At 27.6% G+C, this 18667-nt stretch overlaps 5 protein-coding genes across 14 annotated transcripts; 1 reads left to right on the forward strand and 4 right to left on the reverse strand.

The window, feature by feature from the left end:
* The first annotated feature begins 64 nt into the window (after positions 1 to 64).
* Sting (transmembrane protein sting) lies at positions 65 to 1640 on the forward strand. The gene is made up of 2 exons (XM_069129642.1): positions 65 to 325; positions 414 to 1640. The coding sequence occupies exon 2, from the start codon at positions 457 to 459 to the stop codon at positions 1501 to 1503; it is 1047 nt and encodes a 348-aa protein (XP_068985743.1). The 5' UTR covers positions 65 to 325; positions 414 to 456; the 3' UTR covers positions 1504 to 1640.
* A 486-nt stretch (positions 1641 to 2126) lies between these two features.
* On the reverse strand, positions 2127 to 4387 carry Thor (eukaryotic translation initiation factor 4E binding protein thor). 3 transcript variants are annotated; one of them, XM_069129646.1, is made up of 4 exons: positions 4231 to 4387; positions 3784 to 3932; positions 2683 to 2835; positions 2127 to 2500 (listed from the first exon to the last, which is right to left on the reverse strand). In XM_069129646.1, the coding sequence occupies exons 2-4, from the start codon at positions 3923 to 3925 to the stop codon at positions 2451 to 2453; spliced, it is 345 nt and encodes a 114-aa protein (XP_068985747.1). In that variant the 5' UTR covers positions 3926 to 3932; positions 4231 to 4387; the 3' UTR covers positions 2127 to 2450. The 3 variants fall into 3 exon arrangements, with proteins under 3 accessions (XP_068985747.1, XP_068985748.1, XP_068985746.1); XM_069129647.1 differs by having other exon boundaries at positions 3784 to 3979; positions 4231 to 4377; XM_069129645.1 differs by having other exon boundaries at positions 3784 to 4283.
* Positions 4388 to 6014: 1627 nt separating this feature from the next.
* On the reverse strand, positions 6015 to 11306 carry eIF4A (eukaryotic translation initiation factor 4A). 2 transcript variants are annotated; one of them, XR_011175371.1, is made up of 8 exons: positions 11148 to 11306; positions 10068 to 10185; positions 9810 to 9957; positions 9626 to 9735; positions 9113 to 9388; positions 8536 to 8987; positions 8187 to 8381; positions 6015 to 7023 (listed from the first exon to the last, which is right to left on the reverse strand). XR_011175371.1 is itself a non-coding variant. In XM_069129636.1 (7 exons), the coding sequence occupies exons 1-7, from the start codon at positions 11168 to 11170 to the stop codon at positions 8237 to 8239; spliced, it is 1272 nt and encodes a 423-aa protein (XP_068985737.1). In that variant the 5' UTR covers positions 11171 to 11306; the 3' UTR covers positions 7253 to 8236. The 2 variants fall into 2 exon arrangements, 1 of the variants encoding a protein (XP_068985737.1); XM_069129636.1 differs by lacking the exon at positions 6015 to 7023 and having other exon boundaries at positions 7253 to 8381.
* A 742-nt stretch (positions 11307 to 12048) lies between these two features.
* LOC138188125 (uncharacterized) lies at positions 12049 to 15638 on the reverse strand. 5 transcript variants are annotated; one of them, XM_069129623.1, is made up of 5 exons: positions 14616 to 14654; positions 14154 to 14191; positions 13885 to 14069; positions 13612 to 13793; positions 12049 to 13540 (listed from the first exon to the last, which is right to left on the reverse strand). In XM_069129623.1, exons 3-5 carry the CDS (start codon positions 14056 to 14058, stop codon positions 12325 to 12327), a joined length of 1572 nt encoding a protein of 523 aa, XP_068985724.1. In that variant the 5' UTR covers positions 14059 to 14069; positions 14154 to 14191; positions 14616 to 14654; the 3' UTR covers positions 12049 to 12324. The 5 variants fall into 5 exon arrangements, with proteins under 5 accessions (XP_068985724.1, XP_068985722.1, XP_068985725.1 ...); XM_069129621.1 differs by lacking the exons at positions 14154 to 14191; positions 14616 to 14654 and adding an exon at positions 15502 to 15638; XM_069129624.1 differs by lacking the exon at positions 14154 to 14191.
* On the reverse strand, positions 15542 to 18413 carry LOC138188129 (activating signal cointegrator 1 complex subunit 1). 3 transcript variants are annotated; one of them, XM_069129640.1, is made up of 8 exons: positions 17783 to 18413; positions 17596 to 17705; positions 17200 to 17494; positions 16945 to 17108; positions 16706 to 16836; positions 16523 to 16640; positions 15902 to 16185; positions 15542 to 15681 (listed from the first exon to the last, which is right to left on the reverse strand). In XM_069129640.1, exons 1-7 carry the CDS (start codon positions 17998 to 18000, stop codon positions 16172 to 16174), a joined length of 1050 nt encoding a protein of 349 aa, XP_068985741.1. In that variant the 5' UTR covers positions 18001 to 18413; the 3' UTR covers positions 15542 to 15681; positions 15902 to 16171. The 3 variants fall into 3 exon arrangements, with proteins under 3 accessions (XP_068985741.1, XP_068985739.1, XP_068985740.1); XM_069129638.1 differs by having other exon boundaries at positions 17200 to 17518; positions 17783 to 18407; XM_069129639.1 differs by having other exon boundaries at positions 16292 to 16640; positions 17200 to 17518; positions 17783 to 18406.
* Positions 18414 to 18667: the final 254 nt, after the last annotated feature.

Here is an 18667-nt window from a genome sequence, read left to right on the forward strand (position 1 = left end):
AACAGCGCTCTGACCTAGCGATACGTGAACTACCTTTCTCTTCCTCTTTTGCTACTTCTCTGTCTCTGTTTTGTTCCCGCTTCATCTTGTTACCTGATATATATAAGTATATTATATATAAGTTTATCCTGTTGCTTAACGCAAAGCATTTTTTAAATCTTTAATCTTTTTTTATCTACCTATCTATTTTATCTATTTATCTATAGTAAAGAGAAGTTTGAAAAATTATTTATCTTTTTCTTACTCGTATTCGTCATTTAGCAATGTTGAGTTACAAAGGAGATTCACATAGGACTTTAAAAAAATCTTATTAATAATCAAACAGGTAAATTTATTGAAATAATGATTAGTAATAAATAGTAATAAGTAAATTTATCATAGATGATTTTACTTATTCTATTTATCATTTGCAGTGTCAATTAATGTAACATATTGATATTGAATAAGAACATTAAAATGGATGAGTATATATACTTACTTCTAGTGAATTGCACTGTTGTAAGCATTACAGCAGAAATATACTTGGAAATAACAAATAGAAGTATACCAACTGTACAAAATTATGTCTTTGTTATATTGTTTTATTTCATAGTTTTGAAGATTTTAACTATTTTATTTCAATGTATCCATAGTATGAATATTTTGATTGTGAAAAACAGTGATACTAAATTTAGTTTAAATGTGTTGTTTTACATTTCTTTAATATGTTTCACTATGCTAACCATGACTAAATATCATTATATTTATAACTACATACAAATATTTGACGCATTCACATGTTTTATATGCTCTGGAATTTCATATATATTATTACTAACCACAAACTCATATGAAAAGAGAAAAGAAAATACTTTTGATATTGAGTCAATGAAGGGTTTGGATTATGGAACCTCTATGGCATACAGTTATTATTATGGATATTTAAGAATAATACTTCCTTCAACAGGATCTATTAACAAAGGTTTAATTGAAAAGATAGAAAATATTGAAGACAATCATGGTATATATATAAGTGTTCACAAACTATTTATTTTAATTCCTTCATCATCGTACATTCCACCTAATCTTAAAGAAGCTTCATATCATTGGATGGAGAGTGCAATGAATTTAGAGAAGGAAGTGTTGAATCGAGCAGGAGTTAAAGGGCGAACATATCACAATAGTGTATACAAAATCTATCCCAATGGTCAAAGATTAGAGACACCTTTCTACATAGTGGTAGAAGGTGCAACACCTTTGTTAACTTTCCATGAAGTTCAAAAACATGCTCACAATGAAACAAATGTTTATAAGAAATATTGCAAATGTATCATACAAAAATTTTATAAAAAATTAAAACAGTTAATAGATGCTGATCCAGAATGTGCGGATCTTTGCGAACTAATTTATTACAACGATTATGACAATAATGGAACAAAAGTCAATGTGGCAAAAGTTATTTTAGACAGAATATTCAAAATTCAAAACACAACTGTAGAAAATACATACAATATATTTACCTGAATTTTAACGCACTTTAATGGCATAAAAAATACATTATTAAGCTATGTTAATGTGATATAACAACATAATAGTTATACAAATATTGGCTAATCTTTGACAAATATATAATATATATTTGTTTTAACTCTTTAATAAATGACAATGTAATATTTTATACGAAATTATTTTATATGAAAGAAACAAATGTATATTTAAATACATAGAATTTTATATATTGATATTTAATATAATTTATAACTTATAACTAAATCTATATGATGATTAAGTCTGTTAAACATTTTGAATTTCTAAAATATCATTTTCATAGGAAAAGAAAAATATATATTCGATTTTCTTTACTTTTATCAAATTTTCCATATTCCTTTTATAAAATAAATTGTTATGTTGTATGTATATGTTATATAAAATAAATGTTAAAGATTGAAAATTTTTCATCTATTTTATGATATATTTTAATCTACAAAATTCGATTGTATAAAACTTAATTGTGAAAATATTTAATCATATTAAAACATTATATTGAAATAAAAGTCAAATAACTTAGTTTACATAACAAAAATAAACTCTCTATGGACTAAAATAGCTCCCTAATAAGTCTATAACTATGATTCACAGGTAACAACTTTTATTATCAAAATATCATTTATTCATTGTAGTACAAATATATGTGAAATTATAAAGTAATACATCCAATAGTGCAAATATGAATGTACTGATTAAAATTTTTTGTCACCTTTATTAGCATATAAGATGATAATGCAATGAATCAGTGTAACTATATCAATTACATTTAACATTTTTAGATGTTATAAACACTTATTACTATTTAAGGCCCCTAATGGCACATAGTTATATAAAAATTGCTAATATATTTTTCTGTTATATATTGATTCTTACTATTCATTAAAGTGGCTGGCACAACATGAATACATTGTAATTACAGTTTCTTACATGTCCATCTCAAATTGTTCTGCAGATTCTTCAATTACTGGAGTATCTGTAACATGTTACAATCAAAAAGTTATGGCATAACCTATCCAAAATCTAAATCAAATTATTGTAATCAGACTGCAGATGTTTATACACCATGCAATTTTGCACATTTACATTTTCTACAAATACATAAAAATCTATAATTTACTAGTAGTCTTGCGATAACTTAGTGAAATAAGTATTGACCTTTGTTAATTTGATTTTTCGCTGATGTTGAGAGACTTGATGTATTTTTTAATAACTCTCCGGGTATGGATGGCATATTTCGTGGTGGTGTTCGTGATATGGGAGAATTTCGTAGATTCATCAAGAAATCACGTTCATAAACAATACGTGTACCTAGAAAAATTTATTAATTATTTATATAATGAGAATATTCTCTACGCTCCCTCAAAAAATTATATACAATTATATTAATAATTATAGTAATATCTCATATGTACTATCACGATCATATTATAAACAGGTCTTGACACTCATACACTGAAGTCTAGGGAAAACCGTCCGAAAATTGAGTTGTGATTAATTGTGGAAGATCAACATGGGAGACAAGAAGATTTTCGTTCTGCGCATGCATGACATAGTATAATTGTCTCAGACAGAGATAGAGATACTGTACTCATCTCTGTTTGTTTCGTACAAACGCAGACTTTGTTAATTTTTTAGGATTAGTCACGACTCAATTTTCGGATGGCTTTCTCTACCGAGTGTCCAGACCAGTCTATATAATCGTATGTAGCATATTTGAATTTTGAACAAATATTGTGATGTTTAACTAATAACTGAAATTTAAATTTAATTGTAAGAATATAATTGAACTACAATAAACTTAATCTCTTAAGAAAAGATAAAATACACTCCCAAAAGAAAGTTACTAGAACATGATAAATTATAAACATAATACAAAATACAAGATGTTTTACAAGAGTGAAAACTAATAAAATGGATGTAAACAATTGAAACACGTATAAAGTTTATACAATTACATTAATATTTTCTATTTAATGAAATTATGTTGATATGTGCACATTATAACTCCACAATATAATCAAGACCTAATCCACGTCAAAGTAAAAAGTATCAAAAATATTTTTATGAGTACTTCGGAAACTAGATCCGGACTGCGATATACATACATATAAATAGAATTACTCAAAATCATGACCTTGACATCATATTTGAAAATCATGAACATTGGTGGAATATATTCTGATCAATATAATTACCTAAATTATTGTTTAATGAGTTAATAGTTTATTAGTAACGTAAAAGAAGAAAGACACTAACCTCCGGGCGTAGTTGAAAAAAGCGTTCCACCGGGGGTAGATGAATAATCAATAGGTAACTGACTGGGATCGTTAATAACGACTCGTTTGGAAGGTATGTTTTGGCTCTGGGTAGCTTGCCTAGCAATCGGTGATGCAGACATGCTTGATCTTTCAGTTTTTTCAAGAATAAAAAGAATTTCAGTTCAGGAAAATTGCTTTAAATAAAACATAAATATAAGGTTTGTAAAACGATTCGCTATGGTTGTTGACAAATAATTTTACTGCGTAATTTACAAAAAATGATGAAGTCCTTATGCTCGATTTGGAGATACAAATATAAACAGAATCATTAAAAGAATTGGTTTTGATACGAATATTGAACGAATTTCATGCCCACTGTTTAAGTCAGTTAGAATATTGCACGGACGCAATAAAATTGATTAAGTATAAACAAAGTATAACATACGTGTAACCTAAAAGATCGAATCACGAACGAACACAACAATTCACAACACAAAGTCTCACCATACGATAAGTAATTGTTTTATATAAGTTCACAAGTTCTCCCCACTTCTAAGATACTACAGAAATACTACCCAAAGCATTACCAATCATTGGCGCGAACTATCGTGTTATCATTGTACTAAATTAAATTCAAATACGGTAATTAGTAATTATGTATTCAAATGTTATAACACGTTTTATATATTGTAAACACGAGTATTCTATGTATTTACATATCTATGCAGCAAGATTATATTAAAAGAAATGAAATTCGAGATTTTATTAATATATAACTTTATTATTAAATTTTAATGTTTTTCAATCTTAATCAATAAATAATATATTATAAACAACAAAAATATTTAAATATTAATCGAAATTTAATTTTAAACGTTCAATGGTATATAGCTATTCTACTTTTACTAATAACAATCATTATTCAAAATTGGAGTTTTTAATAATTTTCTAGTAATTATGACTTTGTTGAAGAAAAATTGAATAATTTGGATAAATGTAACTTTATGAAGCTGGTTGTGCAGTTAAGTATTTTTTGTAAATGATCGCATTTCTTATGCAACATTAAATTATTGATTAAACTATTTAAAGATAAACAAAAGTATAATATAAGAAGTTCTCCATTATTAATCATATACATTTTTAATACATAGAATAAAAGTATATGATAATATCCTTCTTCCTCGCCATATTATTATTCCTGCGATATTTTTTATTTTCTCAGATATTGTACTATCAAGTTCTTAATCTATTTAGTTTAAATTATTGCGGAATTAAATTTGTTTAATTATATAAAAAAAACAAAATATAAATATTTACAAATATCTAAATATAAAAATTTGCCATAACGAGAAAAGATCAATAATGTTTGAATGTCATTTAACAAATGAAAAGCTTTATGTTTTTAATTTATATGTATTACTTAACAATACTAAAGCCACAAAAATTTAAGTAGCTTATGACTGACCATTGTAGATATTAAAAATATATAACAATTTAATTTTTTGTTATGGATGTACTTATACTTTTTTTAAATAAAAGATTTTTATTGTAATTAAACTAAAGTTAAACGAATAAAGAAAGATAATGTACCTACTGATGTTATCAAATGTTCTTTAATAAATTAATCGTGTTCATGTACTTTTTAAATATTATTCCAATTCTCGTTATTATATTTGAAACATGATTACACATTTTACTAATACATTTGGTATTAGTATGTATATGGTTCAAAAAGTGTAAATAAAAGTGTTCACGTCCAGCGTTTTCCACTATAGTGGCAGCGACACACTTCCGAATCATTTGCTATTTTTGATTTGAAGAATTTTTGGTTCAAGATCAGAATGTTTCTTAACGGAGAAGATTAGAATATATTACCCGAACTTTCTCCTTTTCGAATTTTTCAATACAAATAGCAAACATATAAACCCGATTAAAAATTTATAATTAACTCTTCCTTTTTTAAACAACTGTATATGTTTGAAGGAGAAACTTCGTATTATTATCGAAATTCAATGCATCATTGGACATACCATATCTTAGTACACTTCCTCTTGAGAAATACAGCGACATTTCCATAATTCAAGAAGTTAGCAATCAATAATCGTTTGGTTAGTTACTCATCGATATTTAAGGGTCACTTGGAATTGAAAGAAATCAGACTTTGAATGCTTAGTTTCTAAAAGCAAATTTCTAATATTGAAATTATTAAAGCAACAGGCTTGAGAACAATTCGGGCTTTCGATTCATTTTAATATTAACTTGTGCCAATACATTACAGTCGTATCGATTATTTGTTGTTACATACACATTATTATATATCGTTTGGATAAAGTAAATAATTACGTTGAAATGAAGGTGGATCTTAGGGCTCTTGGATTATTATGTTATATTGAGGATTTACGGTCATCGCAAACCCTTATTATGATCTTAACATGCTTAATAATCCACTTAATGTAAAATAAACATGAGTATTTTAAAATAAATATAGACAAGTAAAAATAGTGATGCGATGGCTGTATGTAAACGACATGCACATTTATTGTGTTGATTTTAAGAGTTCAATTTAACCATATTGTTTTTCTATAATGTATAAATACAATAGAACTCACAATAGTCCACCATTCGAAAAAATCATTTGTAATATTTACAGAATTGAATAACGAACAGTTTTCGGAAATTCGAGCAGTTTCAAAATACTTATACATACGGAAGAAAAGATACCTTGAATTGTTCTAATAATATTAAATGTCGAAATGAAGAATTGCATGAAATTACTCCAACTTTCGAAAACTATTGTCGACGTTACAAAATAAGACTGTGCTTGAATAATCGGATATTTATTCGTAACACACTTTCTTTACGAAGATATAATATATATATATATATTTATATATATATATTTATTATAAAAGTTCTCACAATATACGAAACATTAAAATTTTATTCCCAACAAAGCACACAAATACACAACTAATGAATGAAAAGTATTTTCATATGCCATTTTATTGAGAAGATATAAAATGATCGTGTAAAAATCTGACTTCTATAATTATTAAAAATAAATAATGCAAATGTATGTATAAATAATTCGACATTTATATTATATTGTTTATATAATAACCTGCAAAGGGCAGGAAATTAGAGAGGTAATCGATTTACAAAACTTCTATATTGAATCACGAAATTTGGTCTTTATTTCCAAAAATATCTCCCTCATTTCTGGACCGCTCAAAATTGCCTGCAAATACAAATAAAAACTGTGAGAACTTTTTCGATAATGCGTACAGTTTCGTAGAACTTGTTCTCGATATGATCTGGTAATGAAATTTATTGTAACCGATTTACACGCGGTTTCCTTTCTTTTTTTGTTTTAAAAATACCTTTTAGTTGGATTTTCCATTATAAAATGAAAATTTTTTTTAAAGTATTCGAGCATATAATAGTGAATGCAATAACAAAAACCACAATTAAAAGGTCAAACACTTTATTTCTTAATGAAGGTATGTACTTAGGATTTGGGACATACAAAAAATTCATATCATCTAAAGTCTGAATGTACATCTCCTTCGACAACGCTTGTGATTAAAGTACCCCTTCCAATACCCAACTAAACCTCTGCCTAGACAAACACGTTGTAATCGCGGTGGTAAAAGTGTTGAAGAGGGACAACAGAACATAGAATAAATCATCCAATTGGAAATGTTGTATAAGAAAGAAGACGAAATAAAATGATTCAAAATAAAAGATTTGAAACTCATAATAGAATTTGGGCACATTAGATAAGATTGTAGATGCATTTACGCAAAATGTAAGATATCTCTGTGACTTGAAAGAACAGAGAGGTAAAGGAACAACCGAAGTTGGCTGAATTGCCTCACTTCTCAGTTTAGTTTCTCCCTTTCTTCACCTCACGCTAGTAGCAATCGCAATGATTGTACCTTTATCGATGCGGTAATACTATTAATTCGTATTAGAAACTGCAGCAATCCCGGTATTTATAGTAATAATAACAGGGATACGAGAGATATTAAGAAAAGAGAGTTATATAGTAGGAATAGCAGCGGGAGAAGTAGTAGTAATAAATATTGAACAAGAAGAGAGTAGCGCAAGAGTATATACCAGTAACAGTAATAATAGTTAAGAGCAATAGTGATAGGAATAGAAATATAGTAGTGATATCCGTAGTGATAATTGTAATAATTATAATATAATAGTACTAATTTTTGTCTAGCGTAACGAATAACTATTTCTGTAATCTACTGTTATAAAATGAAATTGAGATGAGAACGTTTGGAATATTTCGGTAGATCGCGTTTACATAAGCGATTATAGTTCACCAACTCACTCTATATATACTCACACACCATGAGAGATCAGCTGAGAGCTCCGTATGTCACTTACTTTTATTTTTTTTTTTTTTAATTATAATGAATTATAGCCAATAGTCAGATTTAGATCAAATCTGCGACATTCATTGGCATTTCTTCGATGCTAGTATTATAGAATTGTTCAATATCTTTCAATGTTCGTTTGTCGTCATCTGTTACCAAGTTAATTGCCACTCCCTTACGACCGAAACGACCACCTCGACCGATTCTGTAATATAGTTTCAGTGCATAACGTTTTCAGTTTTTAGAAATTGTATCTTTTTTCAAAAATATAATTTTTAAAATTAATGAAATTTGAAAGATAATTTAAAATCATTTATAGGAAAATAAAATAATATATATAAACATATATAATAACTTACCTGTGAATGTAATTTTCGCGATTAGAAGGTAAATCATAATTGATGACAAGAGAAACCTGTTGAACATCAATACCACGTGCTAGAAGATCAGTTGTTATGAGGACACGAGATGATCCAGTTCTGAACTGCCTCATAATGAGATCTCGCTCTTTTTGTTCCATGTCTCCATGCATAGCAGAGACTGTGAAGTCGCGGGTGCGCATACTCTCTGTTAACCAATCTACTTTACGCCGCGTGTTACAAAAGATAACTGCCTGGGTGATACTCAATGTATCATATAAGTCACAAAGAGTCTCAAACTTCCATTCTTCACGTTCAACGTAGATGAAGAACTGTTTAATACCCTCTAGTGTAAGTTCTTCCTTTTTAACCAGAATACGAATTGGATTTCGCATGAAGCATGTAGACACATCTAATACATCTGTCGGCATAGTAGCAGATAGTAATATAACCTGAAAAACAGAAATTTTACTACGTTGGTTCATTATTTTTCATGATTTTTTTAAAATAGTTAAATAATTTATTCAAGAGTAAATTTTATCAGTAATATAAAAAATACAACCGGATTTTTATATACCTGTACTTCATGAGGTAATAATTTAAATACATCATGAATCTGATCCTTGAAACCACGAGAGAGCATTTCATCAGCTTCATCTAATACGAACAGTTTGATGCTACTGGCCCGTAATGCCCGTCGACTAATCATGTCATAAACTCTACCAGGTGTACCAACTACTATGTGAACACCTTGTTCTAATTTTCGCATATCTTCACGTACATTGGTACCTCCAATGCATGCATGACATTCTGCATGCATAAAATCTCCCAAAGCAATAACAACTTTCTGGATCTAAAAAAAGAACAAAAAGATTTTTTTTTAGTTTAGCTTAGATAAGAAAACCTGTTTGTCTTAGATTTATAAGATAGATTATTAGATTTATATCTTATTATCTTGGTTCACAACACTAGATTATCTTCGATTTTTAAAATTTACTTTAATTTAGAATATCTTTTCAGCCATATTTATTTAAAATGTATTTTGTTCAGTTAGTAATATGCTAACATTTAGAGTTTTATTGTAACTTACTTGTTGAGCAAGTTCACGAGTTGGGGCTAGAATCAACGCTTGACATTCCTTGATATTGGTATCAATTTGTTGTAAAATAGAAATTGAAAATGTAGCAGTTTTGCCAGTTCCTGTTGAACATTCCACAAATTAGAAACGAAATTCTGTTATTTCTATATCAAAGCATATATTTTGATTTTGTTACCTGATTGTGCCTGTGCAATCACATCGTGTCCTCTTATACATGGCAGAATGGCACGTTGTTGAATTGCAGATGGTTTTTCAAAGCCATAAGCATAAATACCACGTAGTAATTCTTCTTTTAGGTTCATTTCATCAAAGTTGTCAACAACCTAGTTTATATACAAAGCACAAAATTATTATAACAATCAATCCTTTTAAGAGGATATCCTATTAAACTCAAAATTTAAGAATAAGTAGCCTATTGTAATCGTTAACTTACAACATCCCAGTTGGATTCGATGATCCCATCGGGCTCCATGCCAGGGGGGCCATCGTATGTCTGTTGATCACTTTCACTAGGACCATTTTTGGAATCTCCTGCCCATTGATCATCGTTTCTGAAATACAAATGACACATCAGAATAAAAATTTGATTTTTATCTTAAACATATAACTGCATAACTAGCAATAGAATATATCTAAAAAAAAATTTCATTTGTAGCATTTAATTTTTTAATTCTAATCAATGGTACCAGGAATGAATAAACTGTTCCAGTAACTTGCATTATATGTTTACTCCAAAATCAAATGTATAAATAATGTTGAATCTTAGCGACCTTGAACCGTAAAAATCCGACATCATAGTATTTCAATTTCGCGACGAATGTTAAAAGGTATTTTATCTCAATAACGTAGGAATTCCTCGTTAAAAAGTATCTGATTTCCTATAAATGCATCAACAATGCCTTTAGATCATCCTGCAGATATGATAATGAATTTATCGATGACTTGATAGATGCGTTGACAGTGACTCACGCGAAAGCATGCCCCAGCAAGACGAGTCTCGATTGTATGAGACATAATGCCTACAATTTTATGTAGCATTGTTGAACATTATTCGATTCGCACCATTTTTACTAGTCTTACCAAATAAAATCTATTTTTTATTACGTAATTTTAAATGCAAAGTAAAACGTGTTTGCAAGTACGAGTAGAGAGCATGCAGTTCCTATAATAAAGCTTCTCAAATATATTTTTCTGAGAGTTTGGCGATCCACCGTATGGATACCCATTATGACTTCTAATCACAACAATTATAGAGGTTATAAAAATGAAGAAGTACGAGGAATTAACGTTAATTTTGTGAACAATGTGACAAAAATGAATGCACGCCATGTTGTCAGTCTCGTGTCCCATGCATTCGCTGATTGCGGCACTATTTTTTAAGGATATATCGTGAAGTGTTGACGTCCAGCCGCGCGTCGCGCCAGATTTACAGAGGCACAACGTAAACAAGAAATTAGTGAAATATAAGAAAGCACGCATATTTCTCAATTACGCATGAAAAAACTGAACTTACCTTCGCTCAGACGTATGCGACATGTTCCACTCACGGTAGGTCGACGGAAAGGACGAGTTCCTATTGCGTCACAAGGAATATTCTTATGAGCACCGCACAATGGCGCTGCGAGCGGTCTTCAAATTTTCAATCGACTTTTCTCGTGATTCGACACGCAAAATTCTACGCGAAACAATTCGAACGTTTCGGGATATTAATTTTTAAAAGTGGATAACAGCTTTTTATTCAATTCCTTGGTTTTTATCGTACGCGATTTTCCAAATGTCTATTGCGCATAAAGGAAGTACGTCAATTGCCCACAATTCTCTGCGACCTCTTAGTGGGGTATTTGCGGCAAATGTAATTACATACATTGATAGCATTTCATATTCTTAATCTTTTTTAAATAAACAGTCTATAGCGATATATTTGTATATTTTCGAATTTGAAATAACATTTATATACTATATATTTCGGTTTAAAGAATAGATTTAATGAATAGATTGAAGAAGTAAAGAGATATGAACCGGAAGTCATTCTAAGCCAAAAGGTAGTTATTTAAGGTATTTTAATCAAATTATGGATACACAAATTACAATTTATTTTCTGCATTCACCAATAAAGGTATTGAAATTTTATAATAGAAATATATACTTTTGAATATAATAATTAACAAAACAAATCTAACAATATAAAGATCGTAGTTATCGTAATTATAGGCGAAAATATTTTATAATACATTCAATACTATTTCATGCGACTTTTGATTCAAATCGTCGCACTACCTCATTTGCTTTATATGTTTAGAAATATTAGTGGCTAGGATGGAATGTTTAATATAGAATATAAGCTACTCATGCAACATCATAATAGCACATACTTTATACAATTCTTTATATAAAAAGATATATATATATATATATATATATATATATATATATATATATATAAGTTACATATATAAGTATAGATATATTATATATACGTATATATGTACATATATGTACAATCAGAATATATTAATATGTAAATATATATTTACAGATATTTATGTATTTTTAAACACATATACTGATGAAAATATTTTTGTATTCCACCCATTCAAGAATTTCTATCAATAGAATAATATCTCTTAATAATAATACGCGATTCGACCAAAATTCAACATTTGTGTTGATAAAAAAAATTGTAAATATTATTACATGAAAGCACAAGTAAGAATAAAGAATAATACTGCAACAGGAAAAATTATATACACTTCCATTCGTGGATGACAAATTGATAAAAGCAGATTAACATCATCTATTTCGTATTCAAGACCATCTTTAGTTGGTATTTCAACAATTACTCTATCAGAAGATAGCATATTAATTGAAAAGGAACATTTTGTTTGATTTATACAAGAATTTGTTATATTCTCATAATGAAAAATGGGTTTATAAATATCAAATAATGCATATATGTCATTCGATACGATATCATTATCACTATAAAAGATATAATAATAGTAACCATCTTCTATGACGTTGTGCACAGCTTGCATATGTTTGCCGTTCAGTAAATAAGTGACATCAGTGCATTTTTCAGAAGGTGCAAATTCTTGAGCCATTAAAATTGATCCCCCGTAACATTTAAATAACTCATTTTCAAAACTGGATACAGAAGAATCCTCATTAGTATCTGTTACATTTCCTGCATTTCCACCATGTTGAACACCTTGATCAAATAAAAGTGTTGGGTTAACAACCCCTTGATTTCTTTTGATCCTTTTTTTTGATTCTTTTTTATCTTGCATATTCATTTCGTTATTAATATCACCTTTTCCATTATCTTCTAAATTCAAGCTTCTTTGTAATCTTTTTAGAAATAAACTGTATTTATTATATATATCTCTTTTAAAATAAGAATTGCTTTTAAGATTCTTTTGTGCTTTTTTTCTTTCCTGCAATGTAATATTTTTTCTTGTTTCTTTCATTTGCTTTTTATATTTCCTCTTCCTAGCATGTCTTAATCTTCTGGTAGTATGTATAGTTTCTTTTTCCAGAGATCTTATAATATGTTGAATATTTTTATCCTGTAATAATTCTTTTGCTTCTTCTTCATAATTTTCCATATTAGACATAAAACTGTTTAAATAAGGATAGTGTGCCCCAATATTTTGATCAGTATTGTTCAATGTATGATCCCATAACAATATATCTTCAATGTCATTTAGTGTTTCATTGTAATTGTTCTGTATAATAGTATTATTAGAATTAATTTGTTCTGCATTTGATTTAAATGTTACTTTAACTTGTTTTTTTGCTTCTGGTAAAAATATGCCCTCCGCAATTTGTGTATTGTGATGCTCTAACATTCCACATGTTCGCAAATTTCGTTCCCCCTTAACAACAAGTATAGAAGCACCTTCAAATCTATGCAAATAATTATTATATGCAATTATGTATTAACTAAAAAATATTATAATATTTTAAAATTGCATTACCTTGAGCACACAGAAAGTGCCACGCTTGATCCTCCTAAGAGATAAAATCCCCAGTACTCCAATGTATCATCTGGTAAAACCATACTTTTTTTAAGACGTATATGTTTTCTATATGAAGTTATTTCCGGTTTGTGTGGCATTTGAAACGCATTAAATGTTCTATTCATTTGTAAAGTATGTGCCTATATATCATTATTAATAATAATTTATATTTGATTTTATATATAATTAATTAATATAATACATATATGATCAAAATTAAAGTGTATTTACAGAGCAAAATATTGTAGAAATACCATCTGTAATTTCCAAGATATCAGAATCCATTACAGCATATGCTACATTGGCATAGAAATTATAACGTAAATATAATGGTGTCACAAGAAGTAGAATTGGTAAAATGGTTGTTAATGTACAGAAAACTAATATTCTCTTGATTCCATGCATTTTTCATAAACCTGAAGAATCAGATAATTTAATGTCAATATCTAACTATTAATTAGCATGTATTATATCATATATAACATAATACATGTATATACATTGTATCATAGTAGAGATGGTACATGTGTATTTTATCCTGCACATTTAAAAATATTGAATGATTAAGTAACAAATTATTCAATTTATTGTAGATGATCCATTATTGTTATGAAAATTTCAATAACCTGTTGCACTAGTACTAAAATAATTGATATTATGGCAAATTGATATTATCAATTGTTTATTTTTAATAATAATTATAACAATTAGTGATTAGCGATATTAAAAATTGTAAAAGTAATTTGAATATCTAACAAGCATATCGTAGGATAAGATTATGTGATGTCCAATTCCAAATAATGAAATTTTTAGCTTAAAAAAAATTTAGTGACATATTGATATATGTTTAAAATATTTCTATACCAGATATATTTAATATTTCTATATCGAATTAATATTAGTAATTATAAATTAATTTCTTTACAAATATGTGTTTGTTAATATTTCGTATTAAATATTACATGCAAGAGGGAAGAGGTTAGAGTTCTTTTTACGGTGATAAAAGTCGAGAACTTAAGTTTCATTATGTGTATATAATTTGATAAAAAACATCATATGGTTCTGATTCGTCTATTACTATTTTGACGTATGACACTCTTTTAGTACTCATTACGCATGCGTCTTCGATCCGATCGTGATATTTATCACGTTACAAAATTATAAAAAAAGCAAAAAGTATATTAAAGCGATAAAATAACATTAGGTGAAATAAGAAAAATTACAATATTGAAAAAATACTTTATTTTGAATTTATATAAAAATATCATACATGAAGATCTCCTTGTTTAAAAAGTACAGAGAACAATAACGCTCTGGATCTTCAAGGTTCAAAAAACGCAAACGCGTTATATTTTTATAATTTTATAATTTCTTAAAAAGTTACTGGAGAAAATCTTAATATAATAAAAAGTAAATATATACTATATGCCAATTTACATACAATACAAATTTTTGTTTGTGAATTATTTGAAGACAAGAATTGTATTAACTTTCATTATAATAGTTTTTTGTGACAAAGAATTTGTGTAAAATATTTTATATCAATCTCACTTTGAAAGTGAATATTGAATTTATATTTGGCTGTTTGTACACATATTGAACTCATTTTGTATCTCGTGAGCCATTAGTAACTTGTGATAGTTAATAGAAGTAGATCATTCATTAAGCAGTCGAATATGTACAATATTAAATTACTGAAGTAAAGTAGATAAAAAGAGATTAAAGTGTCAGGAATTCAGTATAAGGACTATTTTCTAATTAAATATTCTAATTTAATAAATCTTTCTTCTATGCAGAACTGCAAGAAAATAAGAATAAAAGAGATTAAAAAAAGAGTTAAAGACTTACATTAAAATACTTGACATGAAAGCCTGAATTCATGGTACCTAGATCTTCTTTCTTATATATTCACTAAAAAATGAGTTAAAACATATCTTTTTTAGTCCAATGGAAGCTTTATGTTTAATTGCTACCATGGATTATTATCGGCCTGTGTGATACAGGACATGTTAATAAACACTTTTTATACTGTAACATATAAGACAGTTATCATAGCGATATATACATATAAAATAAACGAGGAAATATAAATTATCATTGTCCAGCAATATTAACAAAACTGACACATATAATAAAATATCTAACTACATAAAGAAAATATCAATAATTTTCATTCATATGTTGTTTTGAAATTATTACTGGCATACTTTAGCAAACAGACAATTATGAAAACAGTTTGCACACTTACTATAAATTCATTTATTCTTTTGCTTGTAATTCGAAATTTTTTTTCTTTAATATACAGGACCTTTTTTCATATTTTGACATATACAAAACACCAAAAATATTGTCCAACCTTTTGAAAATATTTTTTGCATTTAAAGATTAAAGTTTGTAGGTACTTAATCCAGGATATTTACATTACGAAATTATGTAGAATTTTAATCCAGAATATTTACATTGGTATGCAAATACATCTAAAGAATGAATTATATAGGAAAATCGAATTTTCAAATTGTTACACAGGTTCATCTGTAAACATAAATACAACTCATCAAGTTTTAATGATCAATTACAATTATTACTTATTATAAATGCTTATACTAGTATCATGGATATATTTAATGTTATTATTTACCTTATGAAATACTTTAGTAAAATAAAAGCTATATAATAACAGAAATATACAAAATTTCATTTAAAACAGGATAATAACTTTAAAAAACATGCTAATATACTTTTAGAAAATATCTTATCTTGAAACTATGTATTTCCTATACGAATTATTTATATCCAATTGCCATCTCATAATTTTGGTATTTTAAAAAATAATTGTATATATAAATTCATATACAATTCATTTATAAACCTTCAAGTAGATTAATTTTTGCAGTTGCTAGATAGTATCCATTACTACCAATTGTATGACGTTGCGATATGTGAATTTGTTTCAATATGGTTTCGCCAAAGGTTGTATTTTCATGAGCCTAAAAAATTTTAGTTTCTTAGTTGCAACTAGTATATTACAACTTAAATAATTAAATATATTTACCTTCAATATTTCTCTTGCATCAAATGTTATAAAGTTGTTACTATTTTTTTCTTCTTCAGTTATTTGAAAAGTTGTATTCATAAGAGTTAAATGCAGTTTGTTTGATTGACGTTTACTTTTGATTATTAAACCTAAGCAACGCATTTTACTATCAGTATGCTTCTTGTTGTATAAGCTATTAATGCCTTTAACATATGCACTCATATTCTACTATTAAAAAGTATTATTTGCTGTCTTACCTATCTTGACATAATAGTCTACAATTTCATCTACTATCTTTTGCAAAACCTCAGTTTTATTAACTAGCTTTGCATATATAACTTTTGCTTCACTAGGATCATCCTGCATTATATCAATTCCTTGTAAGTGTATAGGAATTTGTCCATATTTTTCAATAGTAGGTCTGTAATTTATTATAAAAAAATGATATGAAATAAACTTTAGCAAATTTGTAACAACAGAAGATATTTTTTATATCATATTATTTTCTTTACCTTACAATATGCTCGTTACAATAATATAAAGCTTCTATAGCTTTATTTCTTTCTGTTTCATCAAGTAATGTCATTAAACCAATAGTAAGATGTAATTTACTTGGTGTTTGGAAAATTGTTTCATCCACACCTCTGGATTTCTTTCCTGAATTTGTCAGGACTTCATTTTTAAACATATTAAACTTCATTATTATATGACCTTCATTTAAAGGTATTGATAAAAAGTGTGTAAATTCTAATTTCTTCCTAGTTGCTTCCATTAATAAATTTATTCTCCGGCGTGCAGTTATTATTCCTTTGCGATCAGAACCAATTATTACTGTTAAAATACAGATACATAATTGTATTATGAAAATAAAGTTTCATATTTTAATCAAAAATTTAAAGTGTAATTACCAATATCTCCATCTTGGCCTAATTTTGGAATTTGTATTAACGTTCCAGTTTCACTTTCTAATCTTTTACGTACTGCATGTTTAGCTCCAATAATATATGGAAAAAATGCTCTAAAATATTTTGGCAATCATTAATCATTGTTACATGTTGAATTTATTACATAACGTATCTTACAAAATTTGTATACTTTGGTACACGAAATGTATATTTAAATTTTGTTGATCCATATGGTACAATTTCTATATCTGTATCGTAATATTCATCCTCAGAATCTTTGTCATCCAAATGGTAATTATTGTCTTCGAAGTAAGGAGGAACGTCGCGAGCATCCGTCCGTTCAATATTTTCTAATACTCTATAACATCGGCCATCTACCCAAATTAATTCCGGTTTCAGAATATCCATTGTTCGAAAAATATTTTATTCTCACGTCAACCGTAAAAGACCACTTTCTTCTCTTTTGATAATAATATCTTATCTCAAGGTAAAAAGTAAGTTTTTTTACCGTAAAAATCGTTCTATATCATAAATATTATATATATGTGACGTGACGAATTCTCAATCTACAGCGGAATCGCATTTTTATGTTGTCAATGTGCGTCAAATTTTTCTATCGCGCGTTCATTTTTGACATATTGAAATATGTTAAATTTTAATAAAACACGTGATTGACATAATCTAAGATATGTAAGCTATGTTTAATGAATAAAATCATTTACGAATTTTATTTAATTTATACGCAATATAAAATTACATGTACTTGAGACATTGTTATATCAGTATCTTGATGTACAGTACTCACTAGCGCCTCTAGCGACCAAAAGCGTTGTCGATCTTGATTTCAGAATAACGTTTGATTAAATAATTAAAAATTTAATTACTTAGAATAAAATAATAAATGTATTTTGTTAACGAGATTATGTACAGTGACATACTACTTTAGAGATTTATTCAACTTTTAATATTTACGTATTGGTGTAAAAAAAATTTGTAGGTATGTATAAATATCTACACCGTAATAATATGTACATATATACATAATACAATATTCATATGTATATTACAAATTGTA

Source organism: Bombus flavifrons, chromosome 16 (assembly GCF_040668555.2).
Source record: "Bombus flavifrons isolate JBK064 chromosome 16, iyBomFlav1_principal, whole genome shotgun sequence".
In the NCBI taxonomy this organism is placed as follows: Eukaryota; Metazoa; Arthropoda; class Insecta; order Hymenoptera; family Apidae; genus Bombus; species Bombus flavifrons.

What these genes read in the sequence shown, in the direction of transcription:
- eIF4A (XM_069129636.1), bottom strand. Translation starts at nt 11,170, where the DNA reads ATGTCGCATACGTCTGAGCGAAG. An exon ending in TCGCATACGTCTGAGCGAAG is followed by an intron (nt 10,186 to 11,147) that starts GTAAGTTCAGTT and finishes TTTGTATTTCAG; the next exon opens with AAACGATGATCAATGGGCAG. An exon ending in CGCGAAAATTACATTCACAG is followed by an intron (nt 8,382 to 8,535) that starts GTAAGTTATTAT and finishes ACTATATTACAG; the next exon opens with AATCGGTCGAGGTGGTCGTT.
- Sting (XM_069129642.1), top strand. Translation starts at nt 457, where the DNA reads ATGGATGAGTATATATACTTACTTCTAGTGAATTGCACTGTTGTAAGC.
- LOC138188125 (XM_069129621.1), bottom strand. Translation starts at nt 14,058, where the DNA reads ATGCATGGAATCAAGAGAATATTAGTTTTCTGTACATTAACAACCATT. An exon ending in TTTCTACAATATTTTGCTCT is followed by an intron (nt 13,794 to 13,884) that starts GTAAATACACTT and finishes AATGATATATAG; the next exon opens with GCACATACTTTACAAATGAA. An exon ending in GCACTTTCTGTGTGCTCAAG is followed by an intron (nt 13,541 to 13,611) that starts GTAATGCAATTT and finishes TTATTTGCATAG; the next exon opens with ATTTGAAGGTGCTTCTATAC.
- LOC138188129 (XM_069129638.1), bottom strand. Translation starts at nt 18,000, where the DNA reads ATGGATATTCTGAAACCGGAATTAATTTGGGTAGATGGCCGATGTTAT. An exon ending in AGGCCAAGATGGAGATATTG is followed by an intron (nt 17,519 to 17,595) that starts GTAATTACACTT and finishes GTATTTTAACAG; the next exon opens with TAATAATTGGTTCTGATCGC. An exon ending in ATGCAAGAGAAATATTGAAG is followed by an intron (nt 16,641 to 16,705) that starts GTAAATATATTT and finishes AAAATTTTTTAG; the next exon opens with GCTCATGAAAATACAACCTT.
- Thor (XM_069129646.1), bottom strand. Translation starts at nt 3,925, where the DNA reads ATGTCTGCATCACCGATTGCTAGGCAAGCTACCCAGAGCCAAAACATA. An exon ending in TTTTTCAACTACGCCCGGAG is followed by an intron (nt 2,836 to 3,783) that starts GTTAGTGTCTTT and finishes AAATTTTTCTAG; the next exon opens with GTACACGTATTGTTTATGAA. An exon ending in GAAAAATCAAATTAACAAAG is followed by an intron (nt 2,501 to 2,682) that starts GTCAATACTTAT and finishes AACATGTTACAG; the next exon opens with ATACTCCAGTAATTGAAGAA.